The sequence below is a fragment of the Chelonoidis abingdonii genome, chromosome 14, assembly GCF_003597395.2.
Source record: "Chelonoidis abingdonii isolate Lonesome George chromosome 14, CheloAbing_2.0, whole genome shotgun sequence".
In the NCBI taxonomy this organism is placed as follows: Eukaryota; Metazoa; Chordata; order Testudines; family Testudinidae; genus Chelonoidis; species Chelonoidis abingdonii.
The window spans coordinates 35,097,310-35,122,513 of NC_133782.1; the positions used below are offsets into that span (position 1 = coordinate 35,097,310).

General features: G+C 52.1%; 1 protein-coding gene across 11 annotated transcripts; it reads right to left on the minus strand.

Annotated features, from left to right (window-relative positions):
• Window positions 1-11,790: 11,790 nt before the first annotated feature.
• HNRNPC (heterogeneous nuclear ribonucleoprotein C) lies at window positions 11,791-24,378 on the minus strand. 11 transcript variants are annotated; one of them, XM_032786039.2, is made up of 10 exons: window positions 24,286-24,378; window positions 21,959-22,113; window positions 21,644-21,669; window positions 15,023-15,286; window positions 13,754-13,868; window positions 13,174-13,221; window positions 12,866-13,026; window positions 12,539-12,652; window positions 12,174-12,331; window positions 11,791-12,093 (listed from the first exon to the last, which is right to left on the minus strand). In XM_032786039.2, exons 4-10 carry the CDS (start codon window positions 15,261-15,263, stop codon window positions 12,010-12,012), a joined length of 921 nt encoding a protein of 306 aa, XP_032641930.1. In that variant the 5' UTR covers window positions 15,264-15,286; window positions 21,644-21,669; window positions 21,959-22,113; window positions 24,286-24,378; the 3' UTR covers window positions 11,791-12,009. The 11 variants fall into 11 exon arrangements, with proteins under 11 accessions (XP_032641930.1, XP_032641936.1, XP_074928474.1 ...); XM_032786045.2 differs by lacking the exon at window positions 21,959-22,113 and having other exon boundaries at window positions 15,023-15,283; window positions 24,286-24,369; XM_075072373.1 differs by lacking the exon at window positions 21,959-22,113 and having other exon boundaries at window positions 12,551-12,652; window positions 13,793-13,868; window positions 24,286-24,369.
• Between the last annotated feature and the right edge of the window lie 826 nt (window positions 24,379-25,204).

A 25,204-nucleotide genomic window follows, 5' to 3' on the forward strand; every position in this document is an offset into this window, starting at 1 on the left:
TGACCCCCTAAACCTAACCCCTAACCCTAACTCTAACCCCTAATCCTAACCCTACCCTAAACCCTAACCCCAAACCCTAACTCCTCATCCTCGCCCTCACCCTGACCCAACCCTAACCCTAAACCTTAATCCTAACCCCTACCCCTACCCCTAACCCAACCTCAATAACCTCAACCGTAACCCTAACCCTCACCCTAAACCATAACCTTGACCTTCAACCCTAACCCTAAACCCTACCCTAAGCCCGACCTCTAACCCAACCCTAACCCTAACCCAAGCCCTAACCCTACCCCCACCCCCTAACCCTCCGCTAACCCCTAACCCAGACCCTGACCAACCCTCACCCGACCCTAACCCTAACCCATCCCCATCCCTACTGCTACCCCTATCCCTAAGCCTAAACCCTAACTGCCACCCCCACCCTACCCCTAACCCTTCTCCTCACCCTACCCCTCAGCCTAACCCCTAACACCTACCCTCACCCTCACGCTATTCCCTAACCCTCACCGTAACACCTAACCCCTATGCTCACCCTAATCCTACCCGACCCCGACCTTAACCCCCTAAACCAAAACTGAAGCCTAACCCTTCCCTAACCTTAATCCTAACCTGACCCTGACCCCAGTCCTAAACCCAAACCCTAACCCCGACCCTCCCCATAACCCCTAAACCCTGACCCTCACCTTTACTGCTAACCCTCACCCAGGGCCGGCTCCAGGCACCAGCATTCCAAGCTGGTGCTTGGGGCGGCATTCTGCAAGGGGCGGCAGTCCCTGTTGTTTTGCCCCCATCAGCACGCCGAACAGCCGCAGCGGACGGCGGGGGCAGTTCGTGTGCCCTGAGGGTGGCAGGTGCATTTCCCTGGTGGCGGCAATTTGTCCGCGGGCTTCAGCTAAACATAGAAACTGCTGCTGAATTGCCGCCACCGCGTAAACGTGCCTGCCACCAGAAGGGTGCAGGGACTGCCCCCGCCACCCGCAGTGGCAATTCGGAGCACTGTTTGGGGCGTCGAAAACTGTAGAGCTGGCCCTGCCCTTACCTGACCCTGAACCTGACCCTAAACCCACCGCAACCCTGCCCTCACCCTAACCCACGTAACCCTGACCCTAAACCCTACCCTCACCCGGATCCTAATCCTCACCTGACCCTATCCCGACCCTAAACCCACCCCAACCCTGCCCTCACCCTAACCCACGTAACCCTGACCCTAAACCCTACCCTCACCCGGATCCTAATCCTCACCTGACCCTATCCCGACCCTAACCTGAGATACACTGGGTCGTGTCAGCCCGGGGACTGCAAGTCCCGTGATGCACCGGGCGTGGCATGGGCGTTGCGAATCTCGCGATGCACGTGACGTCGCATGTTACTCTGTTCCACTCACAGGCGCCCAAGCCGCGCCTCGGCAACTGCCGCTTCTTGGCTTGCAGGGCGCCCGAGAAGGGTGAAGTCCCGAGCCTCGCCGTGGGTGAAGGGGGATAGAGGTCGGGTGATACTATATTCTCCCGCAGTGGACAATGGGAGGGGCCGGCTGCGGGTAAATACATTTCCCATGGTGCCGCGCGGTGCCCAATGGCTGATGGGAGATACAGGCCCACGGAACACTACACCTCCCATAATGCTTTGCTTCACTCCGCTTCCTCCTAGCCCGGCGCCACCTGGCGCGTCTCTGTCTCTGCGGTGCGGAACGTGGCCCCCTTCCCAGTGTCTGCAGCGAGGGAGCCCCAGAGACGGGGGCGGAGCGAATGAGGCGGCTCCGTCTACGGGGAAGAGGGGATTTGAGCTGACTCCTCCTTTGTCTCCCACGCCAGAGCCATGGACCCGTTCAGCTCCCAGTGCTAGCGGCCCCGCTGCACGCACGCACCCCTGGCGGGCATAGCTGTTGCAGGAGCATCTGCCCCGTAGGAGCCGGGCTGCGGTAGAGGCTGGTCCCAGCGGCCAGGCCGGGGTCAGCGTAGGAGGGAGCAGAGCATGCAGCCTGCTCACGGGAGAGAAACGTGCCCAATCCCCTGACTGGCTTGGGGGAGGGGCCACCAGTGAAACTCAGTTCTCTAGCTTGCTTGCTAGCATATATATACCTGCCCCTGGAAATTTTCACTACCTGCGTCTGACGAAGTGGGTATTCACCCACGAAAGCTCATGCTCCAAAACGTCTGTTAGTCTGTAAGGTGCCACAGGATTCTTTGCTGCTTTTTCAGTTCTGGGTTATGGCTCCTGCTCACTTCAGTTGGCTCTTGATTTTGGCAGTACTAGAGAGGGTGTTGGCTTTTTCAGTCTCTGCTTCTTAGGGGTTTCCCAGGCTGGGGGCCTACTGTGGGTGATTTATTCCCCTTATCTCCCTCTGGCAGTAACATCCCCACTCAGCTGCTCCCTACTGGCTTTTTCTATCCAGATATCTTAACCATTCCCATCAGCATAGTGCAGCTATCCCCTCCCATGGCTTTTCAGCTGTAAAACGTTTTTGGTTCCTCTCCTAGTTGTACAATCCTGGTGCATGTTCATCCCACTAACTCTTTGCTGTCTGGAACCAAGGTGGTTCTGGGAGAAGTGGAACTGACAAGCCTATTCCATGTAGTCCAGTTGGGACAGAAGGAATTTAGCCACACCCTTCCCAGCCCACCAATCAGCTGTTTATAGGGGGAGAGGTCCCTCTATATATTCCTTACTACGAGCCTTTCTCTTACTGCAGATTCTGGCTTTCAATACCAGGTGAAGGGCCACACAGCAAAGGAGGCCACACAGATAGACACACCAGAAAGCCCACATCCTGGCTCCCATAGAGTTATGTGTGAGAACCTGGGAATCAGAGCAGGTGCTGTGTGGTGGTTGGCAGCTTTGGTTTGTCTGTCCAGCTGCAGGACAAGAGTGAGTTTGGTTGTACAGTACCAGGATGGGCATGAGGCACATGGCATTTACATTGAGTCCATCCTTTCGGAAGCTGCTCCTATCTCACTCTGTGTGCTCTTTGCTGGCTGGCCTCATGCTCATTGTACTGTGCCTGTGTGGAGGTGTATAGGTACCTGATTCCAGAGCATTCACTGAAATCTTCTGCCTCTCAGATCTAGATTGATCTTGCTTAGAAGCTGGCGGATAAGCTGGAAGGAACCATGACAGCGGATTTCTCTCAGGTAACAGAGGCATCAGCACTCAGCGTCAAGATCCTCCTGGGACTGCAGTGCCCAAGCACCAGTTCACCCCTCCTGTTTGTATGTGGGAACTGAGGCACACACTCATCCAAGATCATGCAGCAGGTCTGGGTCAGACCTGGGAGTAGAACCCAGCTGTTCTGACTTCCAGACTGGTACCCTCCCAAGTAGATTATGCTGCCCTCATTAGCAGCTTTCTGTGCTGGTTAGCTGTGTAATAGTGAAGGGATTGAAGCAAGGCCAAGTAGCAGCTCATGAGCACTGTGTTCCCTGGGAGATCCCAGGCTCTGTAACCACCACTTTCTCATTCTCAATCAGCAGATTCCTCCAGCATCAGTGAAATTCATCTCCTCCCATGTCCATTGCCATGTCCCAGCAGCTGCCTCCATGTTCCCCTTCAAAGGTGTTCCTCAGCATCTTTCTCCAGAGGTCTGGGGGTTGCCTGGTTGGCCCCTGAGGCTGAGTGGCTGTGTATGCTCAGGAGCTCTCTTGTGCTGAAATGGTGGGTGCAGGGAGTTCTGGCCCACCTCTCTTCCCCCATTCTCATGCTGCTGTGTTCCTTGATAAGTGCTAGTTCCCTTAGAACAGGGCTGGCCACCCTGTGGCTCCGAAGCCACAAGCGACTCCTCATAAGTTAATATGCAACTCCTTGTATAGGCACTAACTTTGGGGTGGGAGCTACAGGAACCAACTTTTTAATGTGCTGGGGGTGGGGAGTGCTCACTGCTCTGCCACGGGCCCCTCCCCTTGCCCCCAGAGCCTCCTGCGTGCCACAAAACAGCTGATCGGGAGGGTGGGGGACTCTCTGGTGGGTGGGAGATGCTGGGAGCAGGTAGGGGCTGCTGGCGTGTTACAGTGCCTCTTTAGCAATGTACATTGGTAAATTCTGGCTTAGGTTGGCCACCCCTGCCTTAGCAACAGCAAGACACTGCTCAGATGGCCCTGAGGTGTGCAAGGCAGCAGCAAACAATTCCAGGCCTCCCACTCACAGAGCACTGTTCCTCCAGATCCAGCAGCTGAAAATACACCCCTTTCCATAGTGTTTCAGTGGCAAGATTGGTTGGAGCATTGTAGCCATTTCCTGCTTAGTCAAGTTCCGCCAAGCCAGACCATTTGGGGATTTCTGTGGCACCAGGTTGGGTGGCCAGCCAGTCAATGGAGAATCTACCACCTTTGGTAAATTGTTTCCAATGGTTAATTTAACACTTTAGTGCTAGTCTGAATTTGTTTAGCTTCAACTTCCAGCCATTAAATTGTGTTCTACCTTTCTCTGCCAGCTTGGAGAGGCCATTATTAAATACTCTATAAGTAACTACATGGGAAACAAATAATCGTTACCTCTTAACCTTCTCTTATTAATATATTCTGATTATGTGAACACAACTCTATTAGGGTAGGAAATGATGTCACACACCCTTTTGAAGGTAACTTGTCTTGGTGCACTTAAAAGCATCAAATACTAATTGAAAATATTTTACTGTAAAACTGGTTTATGCTGCTTATTTCATATTCAAGTTTCAAAAAACTCTAATTTATGTCATTAACTCCAGAGTTACACAATTCTGTGTTTGGACCTGGTCCTGCAAACTGATGCATGAGTAAAAATATATGGACATGTGGTCTTTGCAGGTGTTTAGAGGCCCTGCACCTTCCCCAGGATCTGGGCAATGCGCAGAGAATGAGCTTAAAGTCAGACATTGACAAAGGGACCGTTACCTGCCAGGGATGGGAGGATGTGGGGGTAGGGTGACATACTGGAGAACAATTTTTGTGCTGCCAGATGCACTCTTTGCAAATTCACAAACAACCTTAAAGTACAAAACAAAACCACCACTATTGGTTGGGCTGCACCCAGGCGGGCTCAGCAGGCTGGAGATATAGAGCAGAGGAACAACTTCCCTGATGCACTGAGGCCTGGCTGGGAATGAATGTGATAAACATTGGACTTCCCATGATGCACTGCAGCAGGAAAGCACTGGCAGAAGTTAGAGATTACATTTCCCATACATGCCAACCAAGGAAGATCAGGGACAACTGAGTCCATCCAGGAAGTCCCTGGGGGATTTCACTGCTCTCCTCCCTATTTGGTGCACATATTGGATGGTAGAGGGTGGAGATGGAAGCTGACCCATGGCCGCCTCCTGCCCTGCAGCCTCCAGCAAGCCTCCCTCTGAAAACCAGAATTGCCCAGTATCCTGCCAATAGTCTCTCCCTCTCCAAATGTCATCCCCTCCCAGAAACCAAAAGTGCCAGTCTGGCCAATACTGTCCCAACCCCCTAAAACAGGTCAATAGTGGTCTCTTTGCCTCCCACCCGGAACCAGGAAGTGCCTCAGTCCTGGCAGTGTCATTCTCCCCCACATATCCAAGAAGTGCCCATTTCCTGTCATTAGTGTACCCCCAACACATCCTGGCAATGCTGTGAATGAAAGGCTCTTGCTCTATGCAATTCCATGGCTACGTCAGGGGTCACCTCCTCAATGTTCCTCCTTGTAATTTTACCCACAGCTGGAGCCAATGTCTGATTTTCTACTGTGGCCATGACTGGAGCAGCTAAGCACTTCCCAGGTACGTCAGGACTGCAGGGTAAGGGTGGCAGGGAGACCCATGGAGTCTACTCACCTTGCTTGCACAGGAATCAGCAGTTGTCTCTTACCGCATCCATGAAACTTGGTGCAAACTTTTAGATACCCCCCTCCTATTGAAGCCCTTTTAGTTCTGCTCAAACATCCTCATGGACCCATGAGAAGGAGCAGTATTATCCCCACTGGAACAACTAGGCACAGAGATTCTGCAAGATACCCTGTGTCATACAGCAAGTCTTAAGACAAGACAGGCTTGGACCTAGATCTCCTTAAGGACACCCTTCCTTACATTTTTCCCAGAGCTTTGCTCTGTACAGGTAAAGAGATGTATTTATATGAAATGGCTGAGAGAGAACTAATGCATGAACACATTCTTCCCAACCACAAGACAGTTTTTCAACTTGACATAGAAAACCTGAAGTGAGAAGAACTGATGAAAAATTCTCATTTTTTCTGCAGCTCAAACGTGACAACAGAACTGCTGGTGGCGGTGTTGTAGCTGTCTTAGTCCCAGGCTATTAGAAACACAAGGTGAGTGAGATTTTTTATTTTTTTTAATTGGACCGACTTCTGTGGTGAAAAACAAGCTTGCAAGCTACACAGAACTCTTCTTCAGGTGACCAGTCTGTGAAAGCTTCTCTCTAACCAACAAAAGTTGGTCCAAAAGAGATTACTACACCCAACTTGTGTCCCTAACAGGACTAGGTCAGGCATTAGGTGACGGTCCTGCAGTGGGCCATATGATTGTATCATAGAGTCAGGAAATGCAACTTAGGCTAATCCTCTATGACAGCTTCCTCAGAATTATGAGCTTTGGGCTCCCTCAGTTCTACAATGAAATGCTATGCTTTAAGGGGATATTTTCATTGTTTGTGCTGGAAAGATCCTTGGGGTGGAGTGTGTCCAATTATACAGCAGAAGTCAAGAGTTAACACCTGCTGATACAGGACTGGTGCAGTAACCAAACACTTATATGCACTCCAGGGCAGACTGAATGTTTTCCCTAAGATATTGATGCCCAAACCCATATGCAGAAGTCTGTCCAATAATGGCTACAGACACACAAACCCTCAGCACTAGCAGACAGAGTTCAGCTGTAAGTCGTTGCCTCAGCTCCCCCCAAAGGTCACATCATTCTAGGCTTGTGTGTTAGAAAAGTACACAACATTGGAGCATTAGTGACTCACACAGAAAGTCTGCTTTGTCCTCAAATAAATCCAATCTTTACTCAAGAGGGACAAGTTAATCAGGGAGCGGCATCCCAGAGTCCAGGGCCCATTCCACAGAAAACAGGACCAGCCCTAAACTGGAGGGAAGCTTTTGTCTGGGGAACTTTCCAGAAGGCAGGTCCTTACGGATGAGTTCGGAACCCAACCTGTCATGTCTCAGCCCTCACCCACAGACAAGTTCTCAACATTTTAGTCTTAAAAGAGGGTGAACAGTCAGATTTATGCTTCTCCCACCCCACAGGTACAGAACACCGTGTTTAACCTCAGAAAGGGTAAACTTGGTTGGAAGAGTCAAGGTGTGTGCATCTCAAATCTAAACTGGAAGCAGCCACCTCTCCTTGCTTTTCTGGTGCACATTTATTAGCTATCAGGGGCTCAAGCATTAGTGCCCCTTAATAAGGTTTTGTCCTTTGAACCTTTCATCCAGCCCATGACTGGGTCTCAGAGAAGACCTGGGCCTTTCCTCACCCCAGCAAACAAGGCAGCAGCCTGAATCATAGAATATCAAGGCTGGAGGGGACCTCAGGAGGTCAGCTAGTCCAACCCCCTGCTCAAAGCAGGACCAATCCCCAGATACCACAACCCTGGGTTTAGCAGGCCAATGCTCAAACCACTGAGCTATCCCTCTGTCATAAGTAGATAGGTAAGGTAAGGGTTAAGTTTCTTTTACCTGGAAAGGGTAACCAAACACCTGACTAGAGGACCAATCAGAGAACTGGATTGTTTAAAGTCAGGGGCGGGAATTTGTATACTCGGGGTCTTTGTTGCTTCCTCAGCTGTGAGGGACAAGCTTTCTTCTAACTCCATCTTATCTCAAAGTTTTCCTACACCTCTGTGGTAAGGAAGCAAGTAATTGGCTATGATGGACTTTGTGTTTGTATTACATGTATGTTGATGTGTTGGGATGGGTTTATTATCGGGCTATCTTTTAAATCGATGTTATATTCATATTTTCTTCTAAGCAGAGGCCTGATTGAGTTTCTTAATGCGAAGAATTATTGTTTTTGTATTTTTTTCTTTTTATATAAAGTTCTTTTGAAAATGGTGGGAGTTTCTTTTCCTAGTGAGGTAAAGGGGATAGGATTCGTGTACCAGGTAGCTGTCTCCTCAGGGAAGAAGAGAGGGAACAGGCAAAGCAAGTCGTTGGTATATCTTTTGCATTCTTTTTAGATTTGCCTGGGAATTAGAACGCTCTATCCTCTTGGGAAGCAGAAAACAGGTTTTGCTATGGTAATGCGCAAGCATTAGCAGGAGGAAGCCAGGAGGAGGGGGAAGGTATTCTTCTGCTCTTGAGACTTCCAGGATTCTGGGAATCTGGGGTCCCCCAAGGAAGGCTGGGGGACCCGAAGAAGAGGATAGAAGGGCGGGGTCAGCGCCTTTGTATCAGTGATAGTAGTAGGGTTAAGTTTCTTTTACCTGCGTAAAGGTGGTAACAAACACTGCTGACGGCGACCCAATAGAGAACTGTGATTGTTTAAGTCAGGGGCGGAATCTTGATATACCGGGTCTTTGTTGTTTTCTTGGCTGTGAGTAACAGGTTTCTCCTAACTCCATTCTTATCTTTTCTTCTAAACATTCTGGTAATGTACACCGAGAACGCAAAGCTATCGGCTATGATGATCTTTTGGTGTATTCACATGTAATGTTGATTGCTGGATGTTCTTTATATGGGCTATTCTTTTAAATTCGGACTGTTTCTTTCATCTTCTTATAAGCAAGAGCCTGTATGAGTTATCATGCAAGATTATTGTTTTATATTTCTTTTATTTTTTATATAAACACTTTTCTTTAAACGTGTGGAAGTTTCATTTTCCTAGGGGGCAAAGGGAACGGGAAACGCCAGGCTGTGGGCTTATTCCTATGCTTTTCAGGAATAGAGAGGCACGGGAGAAGGCGAAAGCCAAGCTGTTGGCATTCTGCATCTCAATTCGTCCTGAGGTTAGAGAAACGCTAATCTCTTGGGAAGCCAGAGGAAACGGTTTCTTGGCCAGCCTGGACGGGAGTTTACTCGCCTGCTTCTAGCATCCAAGGCATTTGGAAATCTGGGTGCTCCACCGAAGGGAGGGTTGGGGGCACCAGAGAGAGGAAAGAGGGCGAGGTCAGGCTCTCTAATTACAATTCTGACCTGGTGGCAGCCAATTTCCCAGCTTGTAAGTTGAGCTTGGGGGAGATTCAGGTAAGCACCCAGACTTTTGGAACGCAAAGTCGCAGGTTTGGGACAGGACCAGATTGTGGGATGCTAAAAGTTCCGAGTCGGGACTGCGAGGCTAGATAACATGGTGGCAGCGGTGGATTACCAGCCCTATAAATTCCTGACCTGGTAGGCGCGGAGAAATCCAAGCTGGTAGTGAGCTTGGGGAAGTTCATGTAAGCCCCCAGATTTTATGGACGCTAAAAGCTCAGATCTGGGACAGGGAGGCTTTACTACCACCTCCACCACCAGACAGAAGGGACCTGAAAGGTCATTAGAAAAAAAGTTCCAGCCCCCTCCTTCACTAGCAGGACCAAGTACTGATTTTGACGCTGATGCCTAAGCTAGCTTCCCTTGAGGACTGAAACTCACAAACTCTGGGTTTTAGCAGGCTAAGCTTCTCCACTGAGCCAGCTGATAATACATTTGGAGAAACGATAGCTCTCAGCTCGGAGTAGATATCTGCTAAGTAGGCCAAACCACCCATGGCCCTGCACTATGCGAATGCATCCGCGCACCAAAAACTCCTTGTGGTACATCCTGCTCCTACTTCATCATGCTCTATTCATTATCTCCCTCCATATGGGCAGTGCCACTGCATATGCTGGGCCAAGGTACTCGCAGGTGGGACAATGCAGGTAGATGTCATTCTCAGGTATAACTTATACTATTCTTCTTTTAATTGTTAAATCAGTAGGTGTCATATAATTAAAGAGAGAATTAAAGGATTTACACGAATGGGTTGCATGCATAAGGTGCAGACCATGTTGAGACAACCAATGAAACACGTGGGTTAGGGCAGGAGAGGAGGCGGGGAAGGGGTGCCACTGCTCAATTCAGGTGACGGGCGCTTGCTGGGGGGATTTGCATCATCGTTTCTGGATCATCTTCACCATTGGCCATGTCTCTGTCCGTCATTTCCTTTCCTTGCCGTCTCTTCCCGTCACCTTGCAATGATTCCGCTGGAGAGGGGGACCAGGAAGGGTTGCCACAGTGACACCACATCTGTTGGCTCTCTCTGGTTTCGAGGTTCATACCTGTCATAGCTCGCTCGATCCTCATTATCATCTCTCCGCAGGTCCCCCTCCCTCGCGCGAGTCATCTGCCCAGCCTCAGACTCATCTTGACGTTGCTATCTCTTCTTCATGAGACTGTGCTTCGCTCTCCTAAGTTTCCGTTCTTCATCTCCTGATGGGGTAAGATAGGTATTAGGGAAAATGCTACCCCAGGGGCCTCGTAGCTCACCCCACATACCGAGGAAGCTCGAGGCTGCTCTGAGCAAGCACATCCACTGGAGGGAGCACATTATCCCAACCTGGCACAACCAACCAGGAAACCAACGTGGGTCGCCCGAGAAGCCCACACCTCTTCTCCACCCCCTGAATTCCTTCACCCGTCTGTTTACTTTGATCCATCTCGATTTTCAGGGCTCTCCAACAGTGAATCCACTTTTCAGTTTTGATCTGGTCAGATCCTTACTAATGGTTTGGATGTCATCAACCATTTCACTGAAACCCAAGAAAAGACAGGGGACTGATTGGCCACTAGGAACCATCCCAAACAGTGGTAACAGGCCTGCAACCCTAAACTCTGGAAGTAGGTGCCAGTCAAGACCCCACACAGGTAAGGGTATAAGTATCAGTTACAGAACACTATTCAGCGTGAGTTGGCACTGCAGCCCCACCTGCCCCTGCCCAGACCCTGAAGTCAGCACTGCGGCTCCGAACACGTACTTTACCAGACTTGGAGGCGTCCTCGCTGACACTCTTGGATTAAAGCCAACTCTGCTCGCGGGAGGTGGTTGCCAGAGACACGCTGGGCGTTTGGAGGGCCCACAGCCCGAGCGATGGGCGAGGTGGGGCACCCGTTGCTGAGATAGCTGTACATCTTGGGAGAGGAGGGAAACGTGACCCGGCGCAGTGACCCCATGCACCCCACTGGCACATGGTGCAAGTGTACCCTCGCAAGCTAGACCAGGAGGAAGCCTGGGAAGGAGGGGGGAAGGGGTTATCTCTCCTGCTTCTGAGACTCCAAGGGATTGGGAATCTGGGGGTCCCCCCAAGGAAGGGTTGGGGACACCAGAGAGAGGAAAGGGGGGTCAGGCCCTATAAATTCCTGACCTGGTGGCAGCGAGAATATCCAAGCTGGTAGTGAGCTTGGGGGAGTTTCAGGTAAGCCCCCAGATTTTGGACGCTAAAGTCCAGATCTGGGACAGGGAGGCTTTACTACACCCTCCCCCACCAGAACCAGAAGGGACCCTGAAAGGTCATTGAGTCCAGCCCCCCTCCTTCACTAGCAGGACCAAGTACTGATTTTGACCCAGATGCCTAAGTAGCTCCCTTGAGGACTGAACTCACAACTCTGGGTTTAGCAGGCTAATGCTTCTCCCACTGAGCCCAGCTGATAATACATTTGGAGAAACGATACTCTCAGCTCCAGGAGTAGGATATCTGCTAGTGCACAAACCCCTGGCCTGCACTATGAGACATGCATCCCGCACCAAAAACTCCTTGTGGTACATCCTGCTCCTACTTCATCAACTGCTCTATGTCATTATCTCCCTCCATTGTGGCAGATGCCACTGCATATGCTGGGCCAGAGGGTACTCCCAGGTGGACAGATGCAGGTAGATGCACCAGGTAAAAACCATACTTTTTTTTTTAATTGTTAAATCATAGAGGTATCAAAATTAAAAGAGGAAAATTACAAGGGATTTAACAGAACTATGGGGCGAGCTAGGGGTGCAGCAGGAGACAACACCATGAACACGTGGGTAGGCAGTGAGAAGGAGGCTGGGGAGGGGCTGGTGACAGGCTCAATCTCAGGTGGACGCCTTGCTGGGGGAGTTGCATCAGTGGTTTAGGAGTCATCTTCACCATTGGCACTGTCTCTGTCGTCCTCTCCTTCCTCTGCCTCCTTCTCGTCACCCTTGATGGATTCCAGCTGGGAGAGAGGGGACAGGAAGGGGTTAGCCACAGTGACACCCACTCTGTCTTGGCTCTCTCTGGTTTCAGGGTTCATACCTGGTCATCTCCTCGATCCTCATTATCATCATCATCCAGCAGGTCCCCCTCCTCGGCAGAGTCATCTGCCCCAGCCTCAGACTCCATCTTGACGTTGCTCTCCTCCTTCTTCATGGAGCTGCTGCTCTGCTCCTCCTCAGATTTCTCGTTCTTCATCTCTGCATGGGGTAAGGATAGGTATCAGGGAAAATGCCACCCCAGGGCCTCGTGCTCACCCACCATCCAGGAAGCTGAGGCTGCTCTGAGCAAAGCACACTCCATGGAGGGAGACACATTATCCCAACCCTGCCACAACTCCACACCAAGGACAAACCAACGTGGGTCCCCCGAGGAAGCCCCACACCCTTCTCCACCCCCCCTCTCACCCGTCTGTTTACTTTGATCCTTCTCGATCTTTTCCAGGCTCTCCAACAGTGAATCCACTTTCTGTTTGATCTGGGTCAGCTCCTTCTTAATGGTCTGGATGTCATCACCTTTCACTGAAACCCAAGAAAAACAGGGGACTGATTGCCACTAGGAACCATCCCAACAGGGTACAGGCTGCAACCCTAACTCTGGAATGTAGGGCCATAAGACCCCACACAGGTAAGGGATAGTATCAGTACACACTATTCAGCGTGAGTCTGGCACCTGCAGCCCACCTGCCCCTGCCCCAGACCCCTGAAGTCAGCACTGCAGGCTCAGACACGTACATTTACCAGACTTGGAGGACGATCCTCGCTGACCACTCTTGGAATTAAAGCCACTCTTGCCTCGGCGGGAGGTGTTGCCAGAGACACGCTGGCGTTTGGAGGGCACCACAGCCCGAGCGATGGGGGGAGGTGGGGGCACCCGTGCTGGGTAGCTGTACATCCTAGGAGCAGGAGGAAAACAGTGACCCCCGAGCAGCAGGACCTCCATGCACCCACCTGCACACTGAGCTGCAAAGTGTTACGCCCCTTGAGAGATTGTGTGTGCAGTGCTAAAGCTTATCGTCATCCTCCCAGGACACTCAACGTACCTGTCATAGTAATCCCGCTGGAAATCATAGTCCAGGTCAAAGGAGGACCTGGAAGAGAAAGCCCATGAGACAGGGTCAGGATGGGCAGACAGCCTGGGGGGGGGAAGGAGGGGGGGAAGAGGAGGAGAAGGAGGAAGTGATGGTGGGGAGGGACCCTGATGAGCAAGTGGGGAAAGAGGTGCTGCTGCACCGAACCTGCTCCTCATGGAGACAGGACCCAGCAGCCCAACCTGAGAGACTCACTGGCTTCTCAGTGCAGGTTATACACACACACAGAGCCACACTACCGGAGGAAGGGGTAGCTTTGCAGAGCAAACTCACCATCACCTGTCTCTCCGGTTTACCTACTACCCAGCTGCTACGAGCTGGGATGGGCCTGGGCAGAACCTCCCACACCCAGGGAGCCCCAGCAATTCAGACACTTGGGGCAGGGGCCTAGGCAGCCCAAGACACCCAAGGGAGGCATTTAATGTGCAGCCACTTCCCAACATCCCTCCCCACCTCTGGGAGACAGAAAGAGAGAGAGGGGAGGTGCCCACGCAGGGCATAAACGCGATATAAAAAACATAAGGGTCCCGACCTGACTAGAGGGGACGGAGAAGGTGGTGCAGCTACTGACCCGTACATCTCCGCTGCCGACCGCTTCACGCCTGCCTTGCCCCGGTTCACCTTCGGCTCAGCCGCAAGGTTGATATCTGGGAGAGAAGCAGACACATGCTGAGCAGACAGCCCTACTCTTCATGGATGCGAGGAACTAACACCACTTTGACTGACTGGAGCCAGGCCCATAGGGGACAGCTCCTCGATCAGAGCTATTCTCCCTCACTGGAGTGCTAGCTCTGACCAGTGCAGCTCTCTGGCATAAAGTGATAGTATGATCTATGTCCCTCTCCAGCACAACTCGGTACCTGGCCCCACCAAATGGGCCATGGGGAGTAGCTGGCAGCGGGGAGGCAGACACACAAGTGCTCATCTACCACAAAGGCCAGGCAATGGGAAGGCTCCCCATACAGGCAAGACTTGCCCAGAGAAAATTCCCAACTGCAGACTGTGACCAGAATGTATCCAGCTTGCAACAGGGCCTGTGTGTGTCAATGACCCAGCCACACACTGGCAACAGGGAAAGGGGCAGATTGCACAATGGGTGCCTCAGTCTCCATACAACCCCACAGACATCTTCCGATTCACACGCCTGTGCTCAAGAAGTCTTGAGCATCATACTCATCTCCCTTGACAGGTCAGCACTAGGTGTATGCTGCTGGCCAGTGCCCATAACAGCTTCTGAAATAAACGTGAGCCCTGGGGGAAGAGGCAGTGGCATCTCTTGTATCAGAGATCTGCAGAGGTACAGAAACCTGCCACTCTGGAACCCCCCATCCCAGCTCCCCATCCACCCCCATCTATTCCATGTTCACATTTCTCCTGCTCCCCTTCTAGATCCTGTGACCAGGCGCTGCAGGAGGGCACCTCAACAGCCCAACCACTAGCCAGGATGGGCATGTTGGATGAAGCTCATAAAAAACCTGGCTGGTGATGAGCTTATCTTCTGCAGTGTGCATGGATGGGGTGGGAGGCACAGCTAGGAGATGACCACCAAGAGTCTGGCCAGCAATCTCCCTGGTATGGTGTGGCAGGGTTAGGGCAGACAGGAGGTGCTCACCTGGGACCAGGCCAATGCTATCCCTGACATCTCCCGAGTATGTGAGGGTGTGGGACTCTCTGGTCTGGCTTAGGGATGCAGTCAGGAGGTGCTCACCTAGGACCTTCCCCATGCTAACCCCGCGATACTCCTCGGTGTGCAGGAAGGGCTATCTAATCTGAGTTAGGGATGCAGCCAGGAAGCACTCACCTAGAACCTGGCCTGCAATCATCCGGCCATCCTCCCCAGCCACAGCAGCGCGGGCATTCCGCTCGTTGACGTACTGCACAAAGGCAAAGCCCTTGTGCACAGAGCAGCCCACAATTTTGCCGTACTTGGAGAAGATCGCTTCCACGTCAGACTTCTTCACAACCAGCGTGTTGAGATTCCCAATGAATACACGCGAGTTCATGGAGCGCGGGTCTGTCTTGTTGGTGACATTGCTGGCCATGGCTCACGTGCAGCACGGACCTGCTGGGGTCGGGAGAGCTGGTCAGAGGGACAGTCACAGAAATGAACACATCCCATCTCCCTGCATCTCAGAGCCAGGTCCCGTCTCCACTGCCTTCCATCCGGGCATCCAAGTGCTTTAGGACGAGGGACCGCGATCTCAGAACCTCCAGTCACACCACAAGGCAGGACTCTCACAGTTAGACTTGGGCGAGAAGAGGGAAGGCCTGTCCATGGCTACACAGTGATCCAGGGTCAGGGACAGCCAGATCCACCCCCGTTTAGAACTACCATTGTACAAGCCACTGGTGAGGGCTCATCTAGAATATGTCATGCAATTGCAGTCTCCCATGTTCAAGAAAGATGCAGTCAAACTGGAACAGGTGCAGAGAAAGCCTGCTAGGATGATCAGATGAATGGAAAACCTACCTTATGAGGGGAGACTTAAGGAGCTTACCTCATTTAGCCTAACAAAGTGAAGGCTGAGGGGAGATGTGACTGATCTCTGTAAATACATCAGTGGGATAAACACCAGGGAGGAAAGTGTTATTTTAGTTAAGGACCAATGTTGGCACAATAAAAAATGGTTTTAAACTGGCCATCAACAAGTTTAGGCCTGAAATGAGACAAAGGTTTGTAACCATCATAGGACTGAAGTTCTGGAAGACCATAAGAACGGCCATACCAGGTCAGACCAAAAGGTCCATCTAGCCCAGTATCCTCTCTTCCGACAGTGGCCAATGCCAGGTACCCCAGAGGGAATGAACAGACCAGGTAATCAGCAAGTGATCCATCCCGCCACCCATTCCCAGCTTCTGGCAGACAGAGGCTAGGGACGCCATCCCTGCCCAGCCTGACTAATAGCCATTGATAGACCTATCCTCCATGCATTTATCTAGTTTTTTTTTCTAACCCTGTTATAGTCTTGGCCTTCACAACATCCTCTGGCAAAGAGTTCCACAGGTTGACTAAGCAATGTGTGAAAAAATACTTTTTTGTTTGTTTTAAACCTGCTGCCTATTAATTTCATTTGGTGGCCCCTAGTTCGTGTGTTATAAGGATGAGTAAATAACATTTCCTTATTTGCATTCTCCACACCAGTGATGATTTTATAGACCTCTCTCATATCCCCCCCTTAGTCATCTCTTTTCCAAGCTGAAGTCCCAGTCTTATTAATCTCTCCTCATACAGCAGCCATTCCAAACCTCTAATTATTTTTGTTGCCCTTTTATGAACCCTTTCCAAGTCCAATGTATCTTTTTTGAGATGGGGCAACCACATCTGCACATAGTATTCAAGATGTGGGCATACCATGGATTTATATAGAGGCAATATAATATCTTCTGTCTTACTATCTATCCTCTTCTTAATGATTCTCAACATTCTGTTTGCTTTTTTGACTGCCGCTGCACAGAGTGGATATTTTCAGGGAACTATCCACAATGACTCCAAGATCCCATGCCAAGGGGAGCAGCGAAGGCAAAAAACCCCTAATTTGTTTCAAGAGCTTTATAAGTTTATGGAAGGGATGATACAAGGCTGCCTACATTGGCAAAAGGCCCATCTGTGATGTCTATTAGCAAATATCCCCAACAGTCAGAAATGAAACACTAGATGGGGAGGGTTGAGTTACTACAAAGAATTCTTTCCCAGGTGTCTGCCTGGTGGGTCTTTCCCACATGCTCAGAGTCTAAACACCATATTTGGGGTCAGGAAGTAATTTCCCCCCAGAACAGATTGGCAGAGACTGGGGGGGAGGGAGGTGGGGGGTTGCACCTTCCTCTGCAATGTGGAACACGGGTCATTCGATAGAACTAAAGTAAATGGTGGATTCTCTGTAACTTGAAGTCTAAGTAAATATTTGAGGACTTCAGTAGATCAGCCAGAGGTTACAGACCTATTACAGGAGGTGAGATTCTATAGCCTGATGCGCATGAGGTCAAGCTAGATCATCATGATTGTTTCTTCTGTCCTTCAAGTCTATGAGTAATACTTTGTATTCAAGTTGCTGCACAAGACACTAATACCCACGGAGAGGAGAGGCCCAACACCTAGCCCTAGCCCAGGGGTTGGCAACCTATGGCACGCGTGCCAAAGACGGCACGCGAGCCAATTTTTAATGGCACGCTGGAACTTGCCAGGACTCCAGCATGCCACTAAAAATCCTGCCCAGCCCATCGCACTCTCCTCTGCCCTCCACTTCCCCCGCGGGGGCAGGGAGCAGAAGCATAGCCATGCGCACGGGGTGGGCAAATGGCCCCACTCTCCCAGCATGGCAAGCCGCGGGGTCCGCACTTCCAGGCCGGAACATGGGGCCAAGCGCAGCAAGCTGCCGGCCCCTCCCCCCCCTTATCCCCTCCCCTGGAGCCCTGCCGTCATGCACAACACTTTGGGGGTCAGGGCTGTGCGCTCCCGCGGGGCAGTGTTTGGCTCCGCGGGGAGGCAGACACGCTCCCCGCTCAACCGGAGGGGTGGGGCTGTGTGCTCCCACAGAGCAGCGTATGTAGCTGTGTGTGGAGCCTCATGGTAAGGGGCCCAGGGCTGGGGGGGTTGGATAAGGGGTGGGGGCAGGATGGGTTGGATGGGGCATGGGAGTCCCAGGGTTTGTGAGGGGGCACGGGGTGAATAGGGGTCAGGGCAGTCAGGGGACTGGGAGCAAGGAGGGTCCGCGGGGGGGGGGGGAGTTAGGGTGGGGGGTCTCGGTGGGGGTGGGTCAGGGAGCAAGGAAGCTGGGGGGTTGGATGAGTTGGGAGTCCTGTCAGGAGCAGAGGTGTGGAAAGGGGTTGGGTCGGTCAGAGAGTTCTGGGAGTCCTGTCAGGGGCAAGGGAGTGGGTTTGGAAAGGCAAGGGAGTCACAGGGGTCTGGCTGGGAAGCAGGGGTGTGGATGGAGGGTTGGGGCAGTCAGGGGACAGGTAGAGGTAGAGTCATCTGGGGACAAGGAACAGGGAGGCTTAGATAGGGGGTGGGATGCCCGGGGGGGGGGGGGGGGGGGTAGTCAGGGGAGCAAGGAGCAACGGGGTTGAGAGTTTTAGGGGGGCAGTCACCCAGACACTCTCCCTGAGTCCTGATGCCCCAACCCCACCCCCAACACCAAGCCTCGTGCCCTGAGCCCGCACCCTCTCAGGCCCCTGGCCCTGAGCCCTGAAACCTCCCTCATACATACCCAGCCCTCTACCTGACTCCTTCATCCCCCCCGCCACCCTAGCCCTGACTCTGACACCCCCTCCCATACCCAGCCCCCCCTCTGTCCTGACACCTACACTCCCTCACATACCCAGCCCTCTGCCCCCAGCCCTTTGGGTCCTGGCCGCCAGCCCCGCACAGCCCACTGCTGGTCTGGGGTTCTGGCTGATGGACCCTTGCCAGCCGGGGTCCCAGCCGCAGGCCCCGCTCAGCCCACTGCCGGCCTAGGTGAACAGAACTCCAGACCAGCAGTGGGCTGAGCGGGCCGGCAGGGTAAGATCAACATTTTAATTTCATTTTAAATGAAGCTTCTTAAACATTTTGAAACCCCTGTTTATTTTACAATACAACACTAGTTTAGTTATATAATATATAGACTTACAGAGCGAGATCTTCTAAAAAACGTTAAAATGTATTACCGGCACACGAAACCTTAAATTAGAGTGAATAAATGAAGACTTGGCACACCGCTTCTGAAAGGTTGCTGACCCCTGCCCTAGGCACTTACCTAGCTCTCCAACTTTTCCTGACCCTGGAATCCAGCCAGTGTCAGACCCAGTCACACAGGGCTCTGTCTGGCCCAGAATCACCTGGCAGCAGCCACCACCTCAGAGGAAGGGCTAAGAAACCCTGCAGCAGGCAGTTTCCCCCCCAACCCCCTCAGTTAGGGGTCAATCCAGACTCTGGAGGAAAGTTTAGATCCCTTCTACCTTTGGGTTTTAGGATGGGATTTCCAAAAGGAGCCTAGGAGTTTGGGACATGGGCAATAGTCCCCCTCAGTAGTTTTGACTATCCCAGTCTTAAACCTGCCCAATCTGCCTGCACCCTATCAACCTCTTGGCCTCCTCAATGACACCATGTGATGGAGTTCCACTGGCTACGTGTCCATGGCATGAAACGATTTCCTTTCTAGCAGCATCACACTAGCTGCCTTTCCATTTCATTAACTCTGCCCTTGGTTCTGTAATGCGACTGCTGATCTACCAGCCATTGTTGTGTAACCCTCCATTCTCTCCCCTCCATGAGGAGCTGTCCCAATCTCTTTGCGAAGCAGACAGGCTGGATGGGAACGAGCAGCCCTATCTTGGCTCATGTGGTGGACCCCTGCACCCTTTCTCCCAGCAGGCCATTTCCATACTGGAGTGGGGGCTGGACAGTCTTCGTGCAGATCCTGCCTTGTGCTCCACACCAGCCAACTCAGACCAAGGAGGCAGAGGGACCTTCCTTAGGTCACTCAGCAACATAAGGGCTCACCTCAGACCCAAGCACTTCACCAAGTGCTCACCCTCCCAGACATTCTGTGCTTGCCTTCCCAGCTGCCCTACAAACAAGAAGCCTTTCATGAAAAAGCGATGACTCGCCCCTTCTAAGGGAGACAGGCACAGGATATGATGGGCATAGGGCAGTATACAGGCACTGTGCCATCAGTGGTGAGGCAGGAATCAGCATGGGGGCCATGCTGCGTGACATGAAGATGGAGCACAGCTTTATTTCCACTTGCCTCTGATGAAGGGGATGTTCTCTCATGGAGCTGCAGGGGGCTAGGAGGGGAAGGGAACAGAGGTCTGGGAGACTTCTTGGGAACTGTCCCCCATCTCTTAGGATGGGATTCACCCTTTACACTCAACTCCGCTGAACAGAAGATTGTTGCTCCCACACACACAAAGACAGCCCCTCTCCCCGAAAGGTCAAAGTGTTAGGGGCTGGTGAGATTAACACACCTGCATTTCAACAAGCCAGAGCATCTGCCAGGAGCTCAAGCACCATACAATGAACATGGCGTCAGTGGCAGTTCTTGCTGCAGGAGCCCTTGGACTAAAATAACAGGGGCGGCTGCAAGTCAGGATTGAGGGGCCTCAGCAGAGCTCGGTAAGGACTCCAGAACTTGAGAGCATGTCACTGAGTGGAGAGGTCAGCATGCTCCATCCTCACAGGTGATTCAACCCCCTGTTGCTTTTGCACATACCAACCACAGACAAGAAAAGAGAACCTACATACAATTCTAGCAAGATGCCATCTGGGACCTGGCGCTCAGGACCAAGACCGTCAAACCCAGAGGCCTCCGGTCCCACAACAGGGAGGGGAAAGTCCCTCTATAGACAGGTTCAGACGATCCCACCTGGGATCCTGTGCTCAGCTTTGGGGTCCTCACTGGGAGGGACATCTAAGGAGAGCAGCACAATGGTTCATGGATGCTGGAAAGTTGCACGTCTTGGGCAGATGAGCCTGACTAATTGTGTGCTGAGAACAAGATTTCCATGGCTTCCTTTCCTCTGTCTCTCTCAAACCCAGAGCTCCTTGTGACGCAGCTTTTTGAGGTGGAAATGTGACCACACGTATAAAGCCTGCTTGGTTATCATGGCTGATCCTTCCCCTCCCACCACCAGAGCCACATGACCATGGCCCTTACCATGGGAGCACTCCCCAACCCCACAGGTCTGCTAATGCATGTCTCTGCAGTAAGCTAACCTTAGTCCACGCCTGAGATACAACACTGGCACCCACAACAATGCCTCCTCCATGCCAGGGCCTTTAGTTCTGGCTGCTGAAGCCTGCAATAAAACATACTGGCCCTCACACCTCTTACCATGGCCCAAGATGGGTTTGTATCTGCGCCGCACGTGGGACCACCAGCTGCCGCTGCTGCTCCAGGCTGAGTGTCCATGTCGTGGTGGGTTGTTTGTGAGGGAAGGACGGCGTAGAGGAAGAGTGGGAGGAGGGTTTGGGGGTCAAAGGAGGAGAGGGGCTGTTTGGGGAAGGGCCATCGCTATTAGGAGCGATCAGCACCACAGACATCATATTGCAGCAACAGTTAAAAAAATTGTACAAATGAAAGATTAAAAATAAAAAATAAAAATATAAAAAAAAAATACAGACTTCCAGAGATGTTCTAAAACAATTCAGGAGAAACCAGGTCCCGCTCTCAGCAGCCAAGCAGTCAGGGGGGAAAAAAAAGAGTTAGCGTGATCAATCCACTTTAAAAATTTAAAAACCTTCCACAGTCAGGAACACTCAGAAAAACTCGATTTCATCCGGTTAAAAATCAGCAGTGTCATTATCATCACCATCAGCAACATATCAGCATAGTCAAGTCATCAGCATTATAGTAGTATAATAGTAATAGTAACTAGTAACAACAATAAAAAGGAAATCAGTGGAAAGGCAGGAAAAATGGAAAAAAAAATTGGAATAACTTACTGTAGCTGAAGATCAAAAAAATCTCACTGTAAAAAAACAAAAATAAAAATAGCCCAGATTAGAAAAACGGGAGGTGCCAAAAGGTCAAGTCAGCAACGATCATTTCTGTTCTCTCCCTCTCTCTTTCTGTTCCAGCCACGGTTACCACAGAACCGCCTGGGGAGAGCTCTCTGTAGGAGACAATCACAGCCCTTTGCACATCATCATTTCACTCTAAAAATACCCGAGGAGAGGTCAGCTCATGAGGGGCGAAAAGGCTCCTCATCTACCCCAGCTGCTGCAGAAAAAAATAGAGATAGAGACTTTAAAAATTACATCTTAAATCCAGCTCCAGTTTGGTGCAGGGAGCGCTAGGCCACAGGGACACCGTTAAAATGGCTCTATAAAATTGGGAGGTGTGCGTGTGTGGGGAGGGGGGTTAAAACGAAGCTGAGCTCCAGTGAGAAGGGATGGGGTTTCGCCTTGCTGCCCTGTGAAAGGAGAAGGGACAGATTGAGTCAGGGTTCCTCAGAAACACTGCACGCATCTCCCACTCGCCCACCAAGAGACCTGCCTACCTCCCAGGGGCCCCCAAGCTCACAGATGCCCTGGCTCAATTAGGGCTCTGGGTGCGATTAAACTGTCTCCATCTTAATCTCTCTGCTTCTCCCTGTCGCCAAAGCAGCAGCTCAGATGACTTGTGAGCACAGACACCTGTGAGCTTGTGGCAGGAGGCAGCTTCAAGTGGGGGTGCATCATGTTCACACACCATGAGGCAATGAGGGCGAAGGGAAGGAGCACATACATATGCTGAAGACAATCCTGACAGAGGATTGGGAGAGGAACCTGCAAGTCAGTTAACTGGAACTCCAGGACTGTGAGGGGTTTGAGGCACCACAGCCTCCTGGGGTTGGAAGAAAATATCCCCTTCCCTTCCCTGTCAGGCATTACAGAAGGCAGCTTGCTACTGGAAAAGGGGATGAGGCTGCCTTCTCTCTCTCTGAAGAGACCAGCAATAGCTGGAGATGGGATACCAGGCTAGGTGGGCCCACTGCCCTGTGGGGCCATGGCTATGATGTGAAAAATACCAGTTTACATGGGCCCATCTATCTGATCCAGCATAAAAGAGGATGGGGAGAATCCTAGGGTAGATGGGCCCATTACCACACTGGTTCAGAACACAGACAGAGAAAATAGATTAGATGTGCAGATGTGTAGTGAGGGAGACATTAGGAAAGGAAGAGCCCTGTACCTTTAGTATACACTGCCACCACATGCTCTCCTGTCATGGTTCAGGGACAGCCTGAACTGCAGGATCCATGTTACCCCAGCATAAGTCACATTGTAAGTAACTCTCTCCTTCAAATCATCTCTGATCACTAGGAATAAGGCAGAGTCCCAGCCTACACCATAGGGGGACGGGATCCTCTCACTCTCACCTGTTGCTATCTTTATTAAACAACAAGAATGTCTACATCAGGCTCTGCCTCTAGGATTTGAGCTCCACAAGTGGTTTCTCCAGCCCACTGTCACTCAAGAGAGGAGATGTGATAGTGGGGAAGCTGACACCGTCCAGTTTGGAGTCACAACAGCCACCAAATGCCTGCTGTTTCACGCAAGGTTTGGGTTAGATGGTACGTCCCATGTAGGCACACACACAGCCCAGATCTGCATCAGCTGCCCAAACCCCTACAGTGATGTTTGTGCCCAGGGACCATTTACAGACACTTCTTGAATCAGAGATGATAAGGGGGCTAACCACCCCTCCTGGCAGGGGTCTGAATGTGTGACCCCTCCCTGCCATGTGAGTACCATGGCAAGTGGCCCCAACAAAGTGTGTTTTGCGGGAGGGTATATGTGCCAGCCGACCCTGATCATAGAGGCAGTCTGTGCACCCTCATGCAGCCCCCACCACCACAAGCACATCTGGGCTCCCTCCAACTGACATCCTGGGGGGAGAAGAAGGCGCTCCCGCCCAGACACCTCTCCCGCCAACTTCCAGGGCTTAGTCATCTCAACCACGGGGGTCAGCACAAAGGGGGTGCGTGTGAGGGCAGCCCTCCTCCCCCTGCAAGGACGCACTGGTTTCTCCTGGGGCTGGAGGGACCACATCGCAAATTGCGGCACTCTCCCACAATCCTAATCTCTAGGATGTAGCATTCTCCACTCCCCCCCGGGGGAGGGGTGTCACAGGGTCAGGATATTTACGGTACCAGTTATCCCGAACTCCCCCGCCCTGCCTACCCCGGTCTCCGAGCTCCGGGGAAGAAAGGGAGATTTTCTACTTCGGCAGCGCCATTCCCCCTCCCCAGGAGACTCTCCCCCCCGGAACAGACCATTATCTCACCCCCATTTCCATCACTGGCCTTCCCAAAGAGGAGGGTAGATTTCCCTCCTCCGGACCGCACCATGCGTCCCCCCACCCGCTATTACCGGAGAGGAACGTGTATCCCCCACCCGAGGACCAGGACGCCCACCATTATCGGGGGAGGAGATGGTGCGTGTCGTGTCGTCCTCCCCCGCTCCAGGGCCGCACCGTTCGCGGGACGGGGACAATACGTGTGTCGAGTCCCTCTCGGGCACCGGCGCTGGGGAGGGTGATGCCTCCCGGGCCAGGACCGCACCATTAACCCTCAGGAAAAGCTCGCGAACGACTGACTCACCGCTAGACCCCAATAAGGCTCCGCGTCACACTCACTATCTCTCCACGGCCGCCTCACTCCGGGTCCTCACAAAATGGCGCCTACGCCGCCCTCTGCGCCGCGCAGCCCAGACTAATCTGTCCCCGCCCCCTTCACGCCTCCATTGGAAGGCGGGAAAGCCCTTCTCAACAGTAATTGGCTACTGTGGAAGTCGAGGACAATATTGGCCAATGAGAGCAAAGAAAGTGAGGGGGTGGCTAGGAGCGTCTCTGCCCCTCTCGCCCGCACGGGACGGAGAAAAAGATAACGATTGGCTGAAAAACGTGTCACTCCCCGACTATGCTCCAATTTTCCATTCTGATTGGCCTGTCATTCTCCCCCGTTTCCTTTACATTTTCCTTTGTGATTGGATGCACTCATCAGACCCTGCTCTAGCCTATAGACCTCTGTGATTGGTTAAATGTATTTTTTAGCCCGCCACCGCTTTTGTTCTCATTGGTTGGCTACCATGTCTGTCACTCTAAATAGGTCAACTCTTATAAGCCACTAACGAGGAAGAGGCGGGATCAACTGTGTGACTGAAAGGGCTCCATGGCGGCGGAATTACGTCCGTGGCCTGCGCACTGACGCCTTCCCATTGGTCACAAAGGGGATGATGACAATTCTGTTTCCTCGCATTGTCATTGGTGAGCGAAGGTTCCCCCATTTCTGCTGTGGGATCGGCTAGCGGCGAAGGCGCGGGAACGGGTAGCTCTTGCTTCCGCCAATCAGTGCGGGGCCGCTCCCTTCCCGTGATTGGCCGCTTTGAAACCGACCCTATCACATCAACCGCGGACAGAGGCCGTTTTTCGGGTGGGGAGGGGCTAGATAGGCCTTGCGGGAAAGTGGAGGAGCAAGAGTCTGCGGGAAGGGGCTGAGAGCGAGCCGGGGGGGGGCGAGG

Excerpts from the sequence above, each read along its gene's own strand:
- HNRNPC (XM_032786039.2), bottom strand. The coding sequence starts at position 15,263 with ATGGCCAGCAATGTCACCAACAAGACAGACCCGCGCTCCATGAACTCG. Across the intron at positions 13,222-13,753 it reads TCTCCGTCCCCTCTAGTCAG|GTCCTCCTTTGACCTGGACT; the intron begins GTCGGGACCCTT and ends TTTCTCTTCCAG. Across the intron at positions 12,653-12,865 it reads GTCCTCCAAGTCTGGTAAAT|TGAAAGGTGATGACATCCAG; the intron begins GTACGTGTCTGA and ends CTTGGGTTTCAG.